This window comes from Grammomys surdaster, unplaced genomic scaffold, assembly GCF_004785775.1.
Source record: "Grammomys surdaster isolate TR1022 unplaced genomic scaffold, NIH_TR_1.0 125430, whole genome shotgun sequence".
NCBI lineage: Eukaryota > Metazoa > Chordata > Mammalia > Rodentia > Muridae > Grammomys > Grammomys surdaster.
In genome coordinates this window covers 157,117-174,085 of record NW_021620297.1, presented here as the reverse complement: position 1 = coordinate 174,085, position 16,969 = coordinate 157,117, and the positions used below count along the sequence as shown (strand labels likewise).

At 49.6% G+C, this 16,969-nt stretch overlaps 1 protein-coding gene and 1 long non-coding RNA gene across 3 annotated transcripts in view; one reads left to right on the top strand and one right to left on the bottom strand.

Moving 5' to 3' along the window:
- The window catches only part of Ryr1 (ryanodine receptor 1), a 129,374-nt gene that overhangs the window by 14,482 nt on the left and 97,923 nt on the right, over positions 1 to 16,969 (bottom strand). For both annotated transcript variants that reach the window (XM_028786244.1, XM_028786245.1), the window contains 3 exons: positions 5,211 to 5,552; positions 851 to 1,642; positions 136 to 200 (listed from right to left, as the gene is read on the bottom strand). In XM_028786244.1, coding sequence (XP_028642077.1) covers positions 136 to 200; positions 851 to 1,642; positions 5,211 to 5,552 — 1,199 coding nt within the window. The remainder of the gene's footprint in view (positions 1 to 135; positions 201 to 850; positions 1,643 to 5,210; positions 5,553 to 16,969) is intronic.
- LOC114637921 lies at positions 11,613 to 13,743 on the top strand. Its single transcript, XR_003713802.1, has 2 exons — positions 11,613 to 11,720; positions 13,322 to 13,743. It is a non-coding gene; the product is annotated as an uncharacterized LOC114637921 (long non-coding RNA).

Genomic DNA, 16,969 nt, shown 5'->3' with positions numbered 1-16,969 from the left:
TATGGACGTGACAATGCTGGGGGCAGACAGTGGAGGGCAGGGAGTGACCACTACAACATTGGGCCTTGACCTCAGAAGCCTCTCAGTTCAGGAGAAGGGTTGAGGCAAGGGTCTGCCCCCTCCACTCATACTCACTCAGCTTTCTCGGGTTCAGGCTCTGGCTCTGGTTCTGGGGGCGGCTCCTCCTCTTCTCCATCCACCTGGGAGTAGGGCACACGCAGATCTCAGTCGTCTTGGTGCTCAACAACCTCGTTCTAGCCCGTTACTCCCCGGCCTGACTTCCTTCCCCCTGGGTAACCAAGGTGTTCTCCTGGATCCCCTCTTCCTTGGAAACTGAGGCTCAGGGAGATAAATCGCCTGCCTCACAGAATCAGTTTGCATTCAAAGAGCTTTTTTGTCTGTTTATGATGGGTTCTCACTATGTAGCCCAGGCTGGTCTTGAACTTCAGATCCTTCTACCTCAGCCTCCCCAGTGAGGAATCATAAGCTTGTGCCCAAAGGATGTGCTAGTCCTTCGTGGCTTCTCATCACCTTGACAACCACAGGCAGCAAGTCATAGCACCAAAGTGTGAGGATGCTGGGGACCTTCCTCTCATATGAACTCCCTGCAGCCCTGTGCTTCTGAGGGTCGTTCCTGGCGTCCTTGGGACTATCTCTGGGTCTTCTTAGACCTGCCCCTTCCCCCGACTCCTTTAATTTGGTCTCTAGGTCTTTGGTTCTCTCTAGCCTCCCAGTATCTGTTTCTCTCCTCAACATTTCGAGCTTCTCCTTTCTGTTCGACTTTCTCTGAGGTTTTCTGTCAGGCTGTCCCTCTCCCTCCATGCCCTGGAACCTGGCAGGCCTCTCTCACCCCCAGCTTCCTCTTGAGGATGGGCGAGCCCTCTGGCGTGGGGGGCTCCACTGGCGTCGTGTCACCCATATCCCCAAGACCACCGGCGCCTTCTGGCCGGAAGGGGCTCCCATCGGCCACGGCCACCGCCCCGTCGGCACCTCCCGTGCCAGCCTGGTCCGCTGCTGCCTCTTCGTCTCCGGCGCCGTCGGCGGCATCGCCTTCGCCCTCTCCCTCACCCTCGCCCTCCGCATCGCTGCCAGCGCCACTCGGTTGCTGGCCGTGCACCTCGTCGCCCGTGGGGTCCGGCATGCCTGCCAGGAGCTCGGTCACCGTCACCTTCTTGGCGCTGTCTACCAGCCCGCCGCCGAACAGCGAGCCCCAGAGCAGCCGCAGCGCCCCGGCCGCCGCCCCCGCGCCCGCGCCCCCCGCGCGGGCCACCAGGGCCCAGAGCAGCGCGGCCACCGCCGTGGCAGCCTCCCGCGCCGTCAGCCGCCGCAGCCTCCGCACGCGTCGCCGCAGGCTCCGGTAGCTCAGACCCCGCAGCGTCCGGCCCGCCGACGCCGCCAGCCACGCCCACACGCCCGCCGCCACCGCAGAGCCCGACCCGTCGGGCCCCGCTGCGCCCTCCTCCGCCTCCTCGCTGCCCTCGTCCTCGTCCTCCTCCGGCTCGCCCTCGGGCTCGGAGATCTGAGCGGCGATCTGCATCTCGAAGATGGTGTCCTCGCAGAAGCTCACGAACAGCTCCATCTTCTCCGACTCGCCGCCCTCGTTCACCACGTCGAAGATGAACTGGCGCTTGGACTCCTTCACCTGCAGAAGAGGGGAGCGGATGGTGGGGTTCATTGTAGCATACCCCTTTGAGAGTGGGACTTAAGTAGCCCAGGCTACTTACAATTACCTATAGAGGATGGCCTCGAACTCTTGATACCCCTGCCTCCACCTCCTGAGTGCTGGGGTCAGTGGTACACAACAACACCCTCTACAATTTCCTTTATTATTGTTGTAAACTATCTGTGGGGCTGGAGATGTAACTCAGAATTAAGCACGTTGGCTACTCTTCCAGAAGACCCCATTCGGTTCCCAGCATCCACAGAGTGGTTCACAACCATCTGTAACAACAGTTCCAGGGGTTTCGATGCCCTCCAGACACACACACACACACACACACACACACACACACACACACACGAAGGTGGTGAACTCATTACACGCAAGCAAAGCACTCGCACATAAAATAATCTTTAAAAACAATAAAATTGCCGGGCGGTGGTGGCACACACCTTTAATCCCAGCACTTGGGAGGCAGAGGCAGGTGGATTTCTGAGTTCGAGGCCAGCCTGGTCTACAGAGTGAGTTCCAGGACAGCCAGGGCTACACAGAGAAACCCTGTCTCGAAAAACCCAAACAAACAAACAAACAAAAAAACCACTAAAATTATGTGTATGTATGTGCGAGTGCATGTGAGTACAGGGGCCTAGGATCCTGGGAGAGGGCATAAGATCCCCTAGATCTAGACAACTCAGACGGTGTGAGCCACCCGGCGTGAGTCAGGAAAGCAAGCTCGGGTCCTCTGCAAGAGCAGTAAAAACCCCTAATTGCCAGTCATCATGGTCACTACCACTTTTATTTTTATTTCTACCATTATTTTGGAGACAGTGTTGTACCGTATGCTAGCCTGGAACTCACTCTATAGACTGAGCTGTCCTCAAACTCACAGACATTGGCTAACCTCTGCCTCCCAGATGCTAGGATTAAAGGGGTGCACCACCACACTCCATAGTTTCTTTTATATTTACGGAGTCATGGTCTTGTTCTGTTGTTATGCTGCCCAGGCTGGTTCTGAAACCGTGGCCTTACACAATCCTCCCCACTCAGCCTCCAGGTACATGCCACTGCACACAGCCCAAAAGTTATTAACAGCAGCTCTAATGACAGAGCATGGTCCTGCATGCTTCTCATCCTAGCACTTGGGAGGCTGAGGGAGGAGGATCCCAAGTTCTAGCCTGCTCTGGGCTGTAAAGTGTATTAGGGCTAGTCTGAGATGCAGACAGTGTGTGTGTGTGTATGTTATGGAGTGAATACACACACACACATATATGTAATTTATAGGCAATGAACCAGGAATTTATATAGTCCTAGATAGGCACCTGGGGTAACACAGATCACAAATAAAAGGGAGAGTATGAGCTTTCAAGGCTAGCTTCAGAATCTAGCCTTTGTTTATTTTGATTTTTATTTTTGTTTTGAGACAGTCTCCATACTTAGAACATGTTTCCTTTGTACACATGATCCTCCTGCCTCAGCCTTTCAAGTGTTGGGGTAACATGCACATACTTGTCCATGCCCAGGGGCTTATATATATCCCAGGCTAATCTCAAATGCTGTGGGTTTCTGAGGGTGACCCTGAACTCCTGGTCTTCCCGCCTTCACTCCCCATGAGCTCGGATCATAGGCAGGCACCACCATGATGCTGGGCTCCTTTTGGTCTTTCTGGGAGGACAGAGTACGATGGTTGAGGGCAAAAGTTTTGCAGCTGATTCTGCTATGAAAAATCTGGATGATTTTTGACTTACTTCTTTGGGCCTCAGTTTCCCCCTCCATAAATGGGGCACAATTGAAGGTTATAAGGATTTAGTGAGTTGACAGGTGTTGGGTGGTTAGACTAGTGTCTGTCTGGGGTGGGACGAGTGTATGGTGTTCACTGGTGATATAGTCCCCATGAGGCCCACATGGACATGCTGGGCTCCTTAGGAGTACAGGAGGGTGTTCATGTGATGAGTCCAGGGAGCTCACAGGAAGACAGAGTATGCACTAGGGAGTAGGTGATGGGTTGAGTCGGGGGAGGGAGAGCGTTAACACAGCACGAGCACTGTCCAGGAGGACAGGGTGAATGGAGGCTCCCTGCAGATGCCTGTGCACAGATATTCTGGGTGCAAGGATGGGTAAAAGCACATGTGACCCTGATGGGATGTGAGCACGCAGCTCGAGATCATAAGGGTTCTTGTGGAGAGTGAGGAGAACCCGGGGGGCCCAGAGAGGATTCAGGTGTGAATGGAGGGCACCCTGGGAGGACGCTGGCCGGTGTGACCACACCTCCTGAGGCTCTGTGCAGGGAATGCGTGGGACCTTGCAGAGAAGACAGGCGTGATCATACAAGGGCCTGTACTTACACAGTAAGTGTAAAGGGGATGGCCGGAGCCGATGCAAGAGGGCACGTGGGCAGAACACCCTGTGGGGCAGATCCGTGAGCTGGCTTCTACTGAGGAGTGGTATGAGGGGTGTGGGTTAAGAAGGCCATGGGTTAGCCGGGCGGTGGTGGTGCACGCCTTTAATCCCAGCACTTGGCAGGCGGAGGCAGGCGGATTTCTGAGTTCGAGGCCAGTCTGGTCTACAGAGTGAGTTCCAGGACAGCCAGGGCTACACAGAGAAACCCTGTCTCCAATCCCCCCCCCCAAAAAAAGGAGGCCATGAGTGTGTGAGCCTCGTGGGCTATGAGAGCAGGAGTGTGCAGGTACCCCTGGGGCATGCCAAGCTTGTGTGAGTGCAAGCATATGTAGGAGGTCCCCTGAGGTGCCGGGTCAGGGTAGGGGCTGAGGGTGGAAGTGGGGCTCACACATGAGCTGAACACCCAGCAGGCATGGAGTCTTCTGGAGCTGTGAGGACTCTCAGGGGAGTGTGTGAGACGCTTTCAAGCACTGGTGGGTTGGATGAGTGAGGTTGGGGGTAGGGAGCCCTGAGATAGGACTCAGAAGGCCCAGGCTGCTCGGGACATGGTTCTGAGGGGCATCTTTGAGAGTGTGCTAGCACACATGGCAGGGCACCCGGGAGCCATGGAGGTGTAAGGGAGGGTTGGTATGGGCCTAGCAGGGCCCCAGAGGACAGGCGAGCAGATTGAAGCATGTGTGTGACTGTTTCAGGGTGACAGGTGGTGGTGGCGTTCCCAGGGTCAGCTGCAAGCCATGGTGCACTGCGTCAACCATGAGGGCACACCCATGCTACTGCTGCAATGCACAGGGGATTCACATACAAGAGGTGGCCACCAACGAGCTGGGCTTGTGCAAGATCACAGCCTGAACCACAAAGTGTCTCTGAGAAGGGATGTGGGGTACAGTTCTATTGCTAATTTGCCTAGCACGCAGGAAGCCCTGCGCTTGATTCCCAGAACCCCCACAGCCAGATGTGGTGGGACACACCTCGAATCCCGGCACTGGGGGCACGGAGGTTGGGCTTATCCTCAGCTACAGTGAGTTTAAGGCCAGGCTGGCATACATCAAACCTTGTCTTTACATACAATACAATGGGGGAGGAGTGTGGGCTTGTCAGGGCCGGGGAGCCCCGTGGGTACCAAGACTTCATGCACATGCACAGGTCTACTGACCTGGGGCATCTCCCACTGGGCACGGTTGGTCTCTGAGATCTCAAAGTAGATCCGTTCTATGCGACGCGATGCGCCCATGATTTCGATGCGGCCCAGGTAAGGCCGGAAGTACTCCAGGATGCTCTCAGCCAGCTCTAGGAAGTTGCGCAGGCGCGGGTCGTGGGGCACATGCTCTGACAGGTTGGTGAGCAGCACCGCCACATTGAAGCCAATGTCCCGCGCTGGTTCCTGGAAGCGGTTGGCAAACTCTTCGCAGTTGATCATCTCATTCTCGTCTGCTTCAGAGCACGAAAGGAGGAACTGGATCTCTGGGCCGGTGAACTGCTTCTGGCTGTCCATGGCCTGTGGTGGTGGGCGGGAGAGGTCAGAGAGAGGTGGGGGAGTGAGAGGGAGGGAGTGAGAGGCAGGGACGGAGGGAACTCAAGGGCCTCAGCCCCAGCACCAACTAATTGCAAGGGCTTGCGCTAGGCTGGGCGTGGGTGTACTGTTTCACTTGGGAAGCAGAGGCAGAGATCTCTGTGAGTTCGAGGCCAGCCTGGTCTATAGAGAGAGTTTCAGGACAGCCAGGATGACATAGTGAGACTTTGTTTCAAAAACAACCACCCCAACAACAATACAATAAAATCCCACAAAACAAAACAAAGGGCTCCGTTGGTCGGGCGCTCATCTCAGATGCATGACGGGTCTCCAGTATCGCTTGTTTGTACAGGTGTGGAGATCCATGCCTGTGGTCCCAAAACAGAAATGTAAAAGGCCGCCATGTTCTTGGTAAAATAACGGTATTTGTTTTGTTTTTGTTATTGGTTGTTTTTCAAGATAGGGTTTCTCTGTGTAGCCCTGGCTGACCTGGAACTTGCTTTGTATAGTAGGCTAGCCTCAGACTCATAGAAATCTGCCTGTCCCTGTCTCTTAGATGCTGGGATTAAAGGTGTGCACCATTGTACCCAGCTAATAATGGTGGGTTTCTTAAATTAAGAAACAATTTTGGGGGCCAGAGAGGTGGCTCAGCAGTTAAGAGCACTGATTGCTCTTCCAGAGGTCCTGAGTTCAATTCCCAGCAACCACATGGTGACTCACAGCCATCTGTAATGGGATCTGATGTCCTCTTCTGCTGTGTTTGAAGATGGCAACAGTTATGTACTCACATATATAAAATAAATAAATCTTTTTTAATAAAGATTTATTTATTGTATTTATGAGTACACTATAGCTGTCTTCAGACACACCAGAAGAGGGCATCGAATCTCATTATGGGTGGTTGTGAGCTGCCATGTGGTTGCCAGGATTTGAACTCAGGACCTCTGGAAGAGCAGTCAGTGCTCTTAACCGCTGAGCCATCTCTCCAGCCCCCAAAATAAATAAATCTTAAGAAAAAAAATAATTTTGATTCTGCTTGTTTGAGACAGAGTCTATGTAGCCCTGGCTGTCTGGGAACCCATTATTGTAGACCAGGCTGGCATCTAACTTTATAGAGATCCACCTGCCTCTGCCTCCTGAGCGTTAAAGGGATTTGCCACAATGTTAGCTTCTCGTTGTTTGTTTGTTATCTTTTGTCTTGTCTTGTTTAGTTTTACTTTGCTTTTTTGTTTTTTTTTAAGACAAAGTATCATGCAGCCCAGGCTGGCCCAAAACTCACTACATAGCCAAAGCTGACCTTAAATTCCAATTCTCCTGGCTCAGCCTTCTGAGTGTTGGGATTACATGCAAGCACCACCATGCCCAGTTTATGCAATTCTGGTAACCAAACCCAGACAAAACAAGACAAAAAAATAAAAAATAAAAAAGCAACCAAAACCAAAAACAAATTTTCAAGAGGCAATTCAATTCTGACTTCAGCTATGCACCAGTTCTCAGCCTTCTGTTTTCTATTGAAAGATGCCGATCATATTTTACTAGGTGAAGTTCCAGATCGATTTACAGATGGGCTGCAGGATGCAGACAGAGGGACGCACCTCTGGGGTATAAACAGAAGCAAAATTTCCTGGCTCCGGGCTGTCCTTGGTGAAAAGCCAAGGGCTTTGCAAAAATGCTTTCTAAATGAGTAACAGGCTTTGCAAATGATAAAAGGCTCTAAAACCACAGAGCAAGGAGACTCAGTCACACAGGAACTTGTCATGTCTCCTGCAGCAACCCCCACCCCAGGATGAGTGGCACCTGCCTCACATGGGGACCTGGGATCGTACACATGTCCCTTCTTTTGTAACACCTTCTCTGGCCACTGTCAACCTGCTTCGCTGGAGTCACCTTCACTTCCAGACCCGGAGAGGCTGGAGGGGGTGGGGTGGGGGCAGGACTGAGAACTGCACTTTCTCTTGCTTTCCACCTCCCATGAGATAACACTGGGATCGCAGGTTCCAAACATCACTGTGCACATGATTGTCAAGTGTCCCATCTGGGCTCTGACCACATTCCAGAATCTTGACCGATGTGACAACTGACACATCTTGGTGGATTCCCTGCCACCACGACCAGAAGTGCTCAGAAGTAACTTGGTTTCTTTCTGTTTGTTATTTAAGACTGTCTTTACTATGTAGCCTTGGCTAGCTTGGAACTTCCTATATAGAGCAGGCTGGACCTGGATTCTTGGCAGTCCTCCTGGCTTTACCTCCAGAGTGCTGGGATTACATCTGAATCCAGAAGTGAACTTTAGAAAAGTGGCCCAGCTCCCCAGCCTTATGCATTTCAGGAGTGGCAGCCCCCACCCACCCAACGTGCTTAAGTTAAAATCTGAGTCATATCTGCTCGCCCTCTCTTGTCTGATTGCCCACATCAGATTCCTCAGCAAAACTGTCAGCTTTGCTTTCAGAATAGATGCAGGGCCCATTCATGTCTTCTTCCCCCGTGGTCCTCACTTCCTCTGTCTCCCACCATTACCGGGGTCTCCTCGCTATACCTCTATCTCTACACAAAGTGGGAGGGACTCTGAAAACACCCGCTCCAGGTCTGACCCCTCTGCTCAGAACCCTCCCTTGGCTGTGCAAGATATACATTAAATGCCAAAGCCCACCTGCTGCCCGCAGGCCCCACCAGCCGCCCCCAGGCTCTGCCAGCCGCCCCCAGGCTCTGCCAGCCTGCCGCTCCCCTCCGAGACTCTGCCTCTTCCTTTCTCCTGGGCCACCTCTGCAGCCTCACTGCTTTCCTTCCTGCCTGCCCGTGTTCCAGCCTTCACTTGCTGTCCATTTGCAGGGGATACCGAACTCTCTTCACCTTCGTGTGACGCTCCTCAGATATCAACATCTGCATCGCCTCCCCTAGAAGGGCTTTTCCCAGCTACCCCACTCGCAGGCTCGGTTTAACTTATTTTCACGTGGCCCACCCTCTGATTTGAGTGGGGTGTCTCTATTTTGCTCACTGGTATGCTCTCACGATTAAGGGAGTGGCTGACACCCAGTGGGGGCCTCATCCAACGCTATGGTTTTGAAATGCCCCCCCTCCAGTGGTCATGGTGTTAAAGATCTGACCTATAGGTGGCGCTATTGGAAGGTGTGTGGCCAGTTAGGGGGTGGGACCTAGTGAAAGGGCTTTAGGCCATTGGTGGAATGCTTAAATGGATTAGAGGATTGCAGACAAAACACCTAATCCTCCTTGCTTAGCTTCTACTTCCTGGTTGCAGTCTTTGCTTTGCAACATACCCCTTCCTGAAAGTCTGGGCTCCCCAGAAACCATATACAATGGGCCTGTTTGATCTTGCACTCAAACCCTGAGAATCAGGAACAAAAAAACCTTTTCTCTTTATAAGTTAATTGCTTTGGGTATTTTGTCATAATAATGGAAATCTAATATATCTTCTTTTTATTTCACTTTTGTGGTTTTAAAGACAAGGTCTCAGGTAGCTTTGGTTGGCTCTAAACTGTCTGTAGCCAAGGCTGGCCTTGAACTTCTGATCCTCCTATCCCACCTCTGAAGTTTACGCGTGTGGGCCACTGCACTTAGCTAGAAAAGCAGATATATCCAAATCTGTCAAACACACGAAACGCCTTGAAGATGGGACAGTTTTAAAGTGTGCTCCATTTTCAGAGAAGTGTCAAGTTCTCTTAAAACTAATTCTGAACAATGCTTTTCAATCATCAGCTGCAAGGCGCATTGTGCAATGCAAAGATTTGCTTGGGAAATGAATGAACGCTTGTTACGGTGTTTGTAAACATTTAGAGATCTAAATATCAACATGTCCCATCTCCAAGGAGCTTACATATCAGGATATATTCACCGTCAGCAGCTCCCAACAGGATGAAGACAGGGTGGCAAGGAGATTCATCTGCCGGGTGGAAGGTTATGAGGGGAAAAGCTCAAATAAAATAATAACAGCCTCCCAAACAGATTCTGATGACACGTCTATGACAAATCTCACTTGACAGGACACACGGGGGACAGAAGAACACATGAAGTGACAGAGAAAGATGGTGAGGCCAGATCCAGAGTGGGAAAGACTCTGTACCTGGGGGCTCTAACAATCTGGAGGCTTGGCATGGGATAAACACAGAATGCTGAAATAATATTTTGGATTAACTGATATGTATGTGGATTTCTTCCCTTAAAAAATTGCAAGGGTGAAAAAAAAAGAAAAAAAAAAGAAAAAAAAGAAAAAAAAAGAAAAAAAAAAAAGAAAAAAATTGCAAGGGCTGGAAAGATGGCTCAGCCATCAATAGCTCTGACTGCTCTTGCAGAGGAACCTAGGTTGGGTTCCCAGGACCCACAGGGTGGCTCACAACCTCTGAAACTCCAGGTCCAGGCACCTGACTCCTTATGCTGACCTTCCTGGGCACCAGGCACATCCACAGTGCACAGTATGTTCCTCTGTCCCCTGTGTGTCATGCAGACAAAACACCATAAACAGAAGAGCTAGGACCAGGGACATAACTTTGTCAGTAATGTGTTTGGGTTGTAAGAACAAAGGCCCGAGTTCAATCCTCAGAGGAAAAGAAATTATGCGTATGGGTTGTATGGGTGTTTAGCCTGCATGTGTTTACAATACCCTTGGAGGCCACAGGATTTTAGATCCCCTAGAAGTGGAATTACAGGCGGTTCTGAGCTGCCGTGTGGGTGTTGAGAACTCAACCCAGGTCCCCTGCAAGAGTAGCCAGTAATATTAAGTACTGAGCCGTCTCCAGCCTCAGAACTCATTTTAAAAAGCTGAATGCTTGCTTGTTATCCCAGAGCTTCAACACAGAGACAGAAGGAACCCTGGGGCTCACTGGCTAGGCAGTTTAGCCAAATTGGTCAGTTCTAAGCCAGTGAACAATCCTGTTTCAACAAACAAGACGGTCAGCTCCTGAGGTGATCCTCTGGCTTCAGCATACCTGGAGGTGCCCACACATATACACACTCAGATCCAACACACATGGGGTACACACATATACACACAGATCCAACACACGTGGCAGTACATACACCCATATGTATACATTATGTGTGTGACTTATGCTTAAAATCTTCAAACTCAGAAGACCAAGGCAAATGATTGAGTGGGGTTCAAGGTCCGCCATGGTGGAACCTGTCTCAAATAATAGTAAGCCCGGGACTGAGAAGATACGGGATAGAAGAAGATAGATTAAGATTTAAAGAAATGTACAACAATAATGTTTGCATGACTTTTGATTCAAAGAAATTGTCACAAAAGACCTCCAAGTATTGGGAATTTAAGAATTGGAGTTCTGTCTCGAAAAACCAAAAAAAAAAAAAAAAAAGAATTCTGTCGCAGGCGGATTTCTGAGTTCGAGGCCAGCCTGGTCTACAGAGCGAGTTCCAGGACAGCCTGGGCTATAAAGAGAAATTCTATCTCGAAAAAAAAAAAAAAAAGAATTGGAATTCTGACTACATAGTTGAGCCTTTTATTTTCAGTGCTGGGGCTGGAACCCCCACCCCACCCCCACCCCCACGATCCCCCAGCTCTAGATAGTCAATGACATAATGCCCGGGATCCCGGCATTCAGGAGGTGGAGCAGGCAGTCAAAGTTATCCTCAGCTACATAGCAAGACTGAAACCAGCCTGGGCTACTTGAGAATCTGTCTCAAAAAACTCAAAAAAGGGAACCAGCAAGATGGCTCGGCAGATAAAGGCAGTTGCTGGGTAAGCCTGGTGACCCGATTTCAGTCCCCGGCACCCACAGAAAGGTGGGCGAAGAGAAACAATTCAATAGCTCTGAACACGTCTGCTGACCTCCTGAAGGCATATTACTGTGTGTTGTGTAAAGATGATCCTTGTGTTATCCAAACGCTGGTTTCTCTGCCCTCATATCTGGCTGTGATCCTTAGTCTGAGAATCTCCTATCTCAGCCTTGTTGAGATAGGATTGTCTCCCTATTGCTCCCCAATTATTTCCTGATTGGTCAATAAAGCTAGCTGATCAACCAATGACTGAGCAAGGGAGAGAATAGGGCTGGACTTCCTCCCAGAGTGGGAGGAGGGAGAGACAGGGAGAGGAAAGGAGGATCCAGCCCGGAGGACAGGGTCCAGGAGAGACCGCGAAAAAACAGCTGGAGCCCAGAGAGCCAGATCAGTACTGAAGAGCAAGTATTTTGGGGTTCTGGCTGGGAGGTGCTCAGTTGTTGGGCCCTTAAACTTATGAAGTAGGGCTGGAGAGATGGCTCAGCAGCTACGAGCACTGACTGCTCTTCCAGAGGTCCTGAGTTCAATTCCCAGCAACCACATGGTGGCTCACAACCATCTGTAATGAGATCTGATGCCCTCTTCTGGTGTGTCTGAAGACAGCAACAGTGTACTCATATAAAATAAATAAATAAATCTGTAAAAAGAAACTTGTTAAATAAATAGAATAGTTCACTCTTAATAACTTGGGAGTGCCGGTTGTGGTGGCACACGCCGGTAGGATTTGCTGAAGGAGGCAGAGGCAGGAGGATCACGAGTTTGAGGCCAGCCTGAGCTATACATTAAAAAAAAAAAATTAATTTGGGAGCTAGCTGGGTTAAGAGTAAAATTTCAACACTTTTAAAATAACACTAACAGCCTCCCATGTTTGGACGTGCACACATACCCCACACACACCCCTCTCCCCCTCTTTTTCTCTCTCTCACAAACAGTAAGAATAAGTAAACAAACAAGCAAACAATTCCATCCAGTTGGAATCCAGCACTTCAGAGGCTGAGGCAGAAGGATTTCTGTGAGTTGTGGGCTAGCTTAGGCTCAGTGATCTTTCAAAAAGCTAAAAGAAAAGAATTGTGGGACAGGCCCTTTCTTTAAATTAAGGATGTGTTTTATTACAGGTGTACAACTGTTTGTCTGCATGAAGGTGTGTGCCCTGCATGTGTGCAGGACCCACAGAAGCCAGGAGGACGTTGGCTCCCCTGGAAACAGAGTTAAGGATGGCTGAGAGCCACCATGTGGTACTGGGAATTGAACCTGCAGCTTCCTTGAGAGCAGCCGGTGCTCCGAACCACTGGGCGGTCTCTCCAGCCCTAGTCGTGGATGCTCTTCATTTTATTTTTATGGTGTGGTTTTGGTTAGGAGTGATAATGTCCTTGTGGCTTGTTGAATGAAAGGAAGGCCTTGTGTGCTCACACGTGATAAGCGGTGTCCAGACCAGACCAATCTCCAGAGACAGACACGGGGTTAATGTTTCTGTTAAATGGTTGTGCTAAATGAGACTGCTGAAGGCTGTGGGGCTCTTTCTCGGGGTGACTGTGATGTTCTAAAGTGACAGTTGGTGACAGTTACACCATTCTCCCAATCTCCTCACAGCCACCATGCTGGAAGTTTCTGACGGGTGGGTTGATGGCATGCGTAGGACAAGACAGTAAAGATGTGATTGTTTAAAAGGAATCCTTAGCCAGCCAGGCGTGATGTCTCAATAGCAGAGGCTAAGGAAGGAGGAGCACAAGTTCAAAGCTAGCCTGGGCGACATCGTGAGTCCCTCCTGTCTCAAAACTCAAAAATGTTGTAAAAATGGAGGCTGGGGATGGAGCCCTGTACCTGCCACTCGCCCGATGATCACTCAATAGCCTAAATGCTTCAGCTTCCTGAAAGACCTTTTCCCTCCCCTTCCTGTGGTGCAGGGGGTCAAACACAGGGCTTCAAGCTTGGCAGTCACACCCTGTCAGGCCTTGAGACACATCCCTAGAACAATATGCTGAATCTTCGATGTGTTTTCTACCAAGGGGCCTTGTTGCTGGGAGTCTATCCTGACCTACGCTGCATGCAAGAAGAGTCATTGTACCCAGCATGGGAAGCAACACACAGAGCCTCCTCTCGGCTCAACAGCAGAGCACCCACAAACTCACGCGCCTTTGCTGTGGCTCTTCAGTAACTTGGTTTATACAAGGACAGACGGTGGAAAAGTCACCTGGATACCCCTGCCTATCTGAAGCCTTTGGAGGAGGACGAGCATGACTGGGAATAGTAACTCAATGAGACAGGCTCAGTGGATTGCCAACACAGGCCCGATGACCCGAGTTCAAGTTCTGCCACTTGCAGTGGAAGGCGAGAGCTGACTCCCGACAGCCATCATGTGACCTCCTTATGCATACAGTGGCACCCCCTGTCCCCAGTAATGATAATAAAACAAAACTTGAAAAAGTGACCTCGAATTCTTCACAAGATGGATAAACTTATTGTTTGGTTGGTATTGTTTATTCAGCTAAAAGTTAGTAATAAATTTTAAATGAATTTCCACATAAAAGTCAAACATTCTGCATGGCCAAAATAGCATCATAAAGAAAAGCAGCCCAGCGCTCAGGAGGCAGAGACAGGTGGTCTCAAGTGTGAGGCCAGCCTGGTCTACAGATGGAGTTCCAGAGAAACATTGTCTCAGAAAATCAAAATAGAGAGATGGATGGATAGATAGATACATACATACATATATACATACATACAGAGATACAGTAGATGATAGATAGATAGATAGATAGATAGATAGATAGATAGATAGATAGATAATCCTTGGAGGGTTGGTACACACCCACAATCCTAGCACCTAGAAGGCTGAGGCCGGAAGATCACCGTGAGTTCTAGGACAGCCTGAGCTATGTAATGAGTTACAACCAATCTTGGTTACTGTGTGAGATCCTGTCTCAAAACAAACAAACAACAAGCCAAAAATAAACTCCCAAGACTAAACAAGCCGCAGGGATGAGCTCAGTAGTAGGGCATCTGCATAGGGCAGGGGAGGCCTGGATTGAATCCCCATCGTCACCAAAAAACAAAATGAAGAAGAGAAAGATGCCAAGGCCATGAGGTCAGTTGACAAAACAAGTAACATGAATGAAACTCGATCTGAAGACACTTAGCTGCGCTCCTACTGGGAGAACCATGAGGGAAGAACACCCTACTAACTGTCCGCTATCAGGCCGGCAAAATGGCAAAGGCTTGCCAATGCAGTCTGGTGTCTGGGCTGTGGGGACACAGGCCTGTTCACCTTCACTAATGCAGAGGGAACCGCAGTCTCTACCCAAGGACAGAGGTGTTTATTTTCATCCTTGACCCGGCAGTCATACGTCTGAAATCCATCTTCTGAAATCCACCACACACACACCAACTGCTATGAGAATATTCACTGCAGTCAGCACTGGTCCCTCTCGAAGATGCCGAGTGCGGGGACTCTGCCATGATACATACGTGAGACGCGCCTGGTGCAGACTGCATCCTGTGTGCAGTGCAGTGCAGCGTCACACACACACACACACACACACACACATACACACACACACAAACACGCACGCACTCTGAGCTCCAGTGCTGGGATTAAAGGTATGCACCACCATGCCTACTTTTAATTCTTTTTTTTTTAAATTATTTTATGTATATGAATACACCATTCCTCTCTTTGGAAACACCAGAAGAGGGCATCGGATCCCATTACAGATGGTTGTGAGTCACCATGAGGTTGCTGGGAACTGAACTCCGTTCCTCTGGAAGAGCAGTCAGTGCTCTTAACCTCTGAAGTCATCTCTCCAGCCCTAAATAAAATAACTAACTAATGAAAAAAAGAAAGAGTTGCTCTTAACCTCTGAAGTTATCTCTCCAGCCCTAAATAAAATAACTAACTAATGAAAAAAAAGAAAGAGTTGCTATGGTCATGGTGTCTTTTCACGGCAATGAAACTCTAAGACAGGAGTTGGTACCAGGGACTAGAGTAGTGCTGACGGGCCTGGCTGTGCTTTTGTTGGGAGGAATGTGCATCTTGGGACTTTGGAAAGCAGTGGAAGGCTTTAAGTGGGGCTTAGTGGGTGATACTAGGAGGAACATGGAAGACGTTGGTGCTGAGGGTGATAAGAACTGTGGAGGCCTGCTGGCCCAAGGGTTTTAAAGGAGAATGTTACTATGTGGCCTAGAGACTGTTCTTGTGATATTTTGGTGAAGAATGCGGCTGCTTTTTGCCCTTTTCTGAAGAGTCTACCTGAGACTAAGGTAAAGAGATTTTAATTGCTTTGACGTAGGAATTCTCAAAACAGCCTGTTATAAGTTCTGCTGTATAGTCACTAAAGCTCACTCTTAGGAAGAGCGTCTTGATGAAGTGTAGTGAGCTTCGAAAGGACAAATACAAAATGTGTGGTTTAAAGAAGAAAGGGGCACCAGGACGTAGAATGGTGCCAAATCCTCTGTTCAAGGAGATACACAGATTAAGAGAGAGGTGACCTTGATGCAAGAATCCACCCATCTGAGCTTGTTCATGCTTTTGCAGTTGAACAAGGGACTTGGTTATTATTTTCATTTGTACTTTAAATTTGAAATGAACTGCAATCCAGAAAACGGAGGACACAAATTTTTGATCCAGACCTTGAAGACCAGGGGTCTAGGAATGGTGGTTCACACCTTTAATCCCAGGAGAGAAAAGCAAGCAGATCCTCTGAGTTCAAGGCCAGCCTGGGACCGAGAAAGTTCTAGGTGAAGAAAAGCTTGCGTCCAGGTGTGGTGGACACCTTTAATGCCAGCATACAGGAGACAGAGGCACACAGATCTCTGAATCCAAGGTCTATCTACAGAGCAAGTTCCAGGACAGCCAAGTCTATGCAGTGAAAGAGTTGGAAAACAGAAAGCTGGTGACAGTGTAATAGGACAAAGGGGCCATGTTCCAGCTCCAGCAAGCAGCAGAACTTGGCAACTTCAGCCATGTGGCTCTGGCTTTACAGTCAAGAATAGAAGGGACTACTGGGACAGTTGGTGCTGGTTAGCTGGAGCTAAGAAATTAGCCATTATTAAGAAGAACCAGCATCACTGAGGTGAAATCTTCTGGGAAGTGTTTTCTGACAGCACAAAGAAGCTGTGTTCCAGAGATAGCCAAGGTTGTACCTCATGCTGCAGCTGGACTTGGTAATGTGTAAGAGTCACCCAGGTGGTACTGGTTTTGAAGACATGAAGGGGTCATGGAGATCAGCTGAGGCTTGGCACAGAGAGAGGCCATGGAAGGCCATTGGTGAAGGTGCAGCCTCAGTTGCAGTTGATGGTCCAGGACTGAAGTGGTTATGCAAGGAGCTGAGGCTTGACACCATGAAGAGAGCCTATGAGAGGCTATTGGTGAAGCCTAGTTGCACTGAGAAACCCCAGCATGGTAGAGATGCCAGTACCATGGGATGACCACCAGGAACAGCAGCGGCAGTGGAGTGGAGTCAGCCAGACCCTGGAATGCTATAGAGGTCAGAGCTGGAGATGCGACCCAAGCCCTTTGGAAGAGCCCAGCAGATCATGTGTGCGTCTTAGACACTGAAACGAGAAGCTGTAAAGCTGAAGTTGCCTTGGATTCCCCCAAGATGTTAGAGGATTCCCCCAAGATGTTAGAGGATTCCCCCAAGATGTTAGAGGATCCCCCC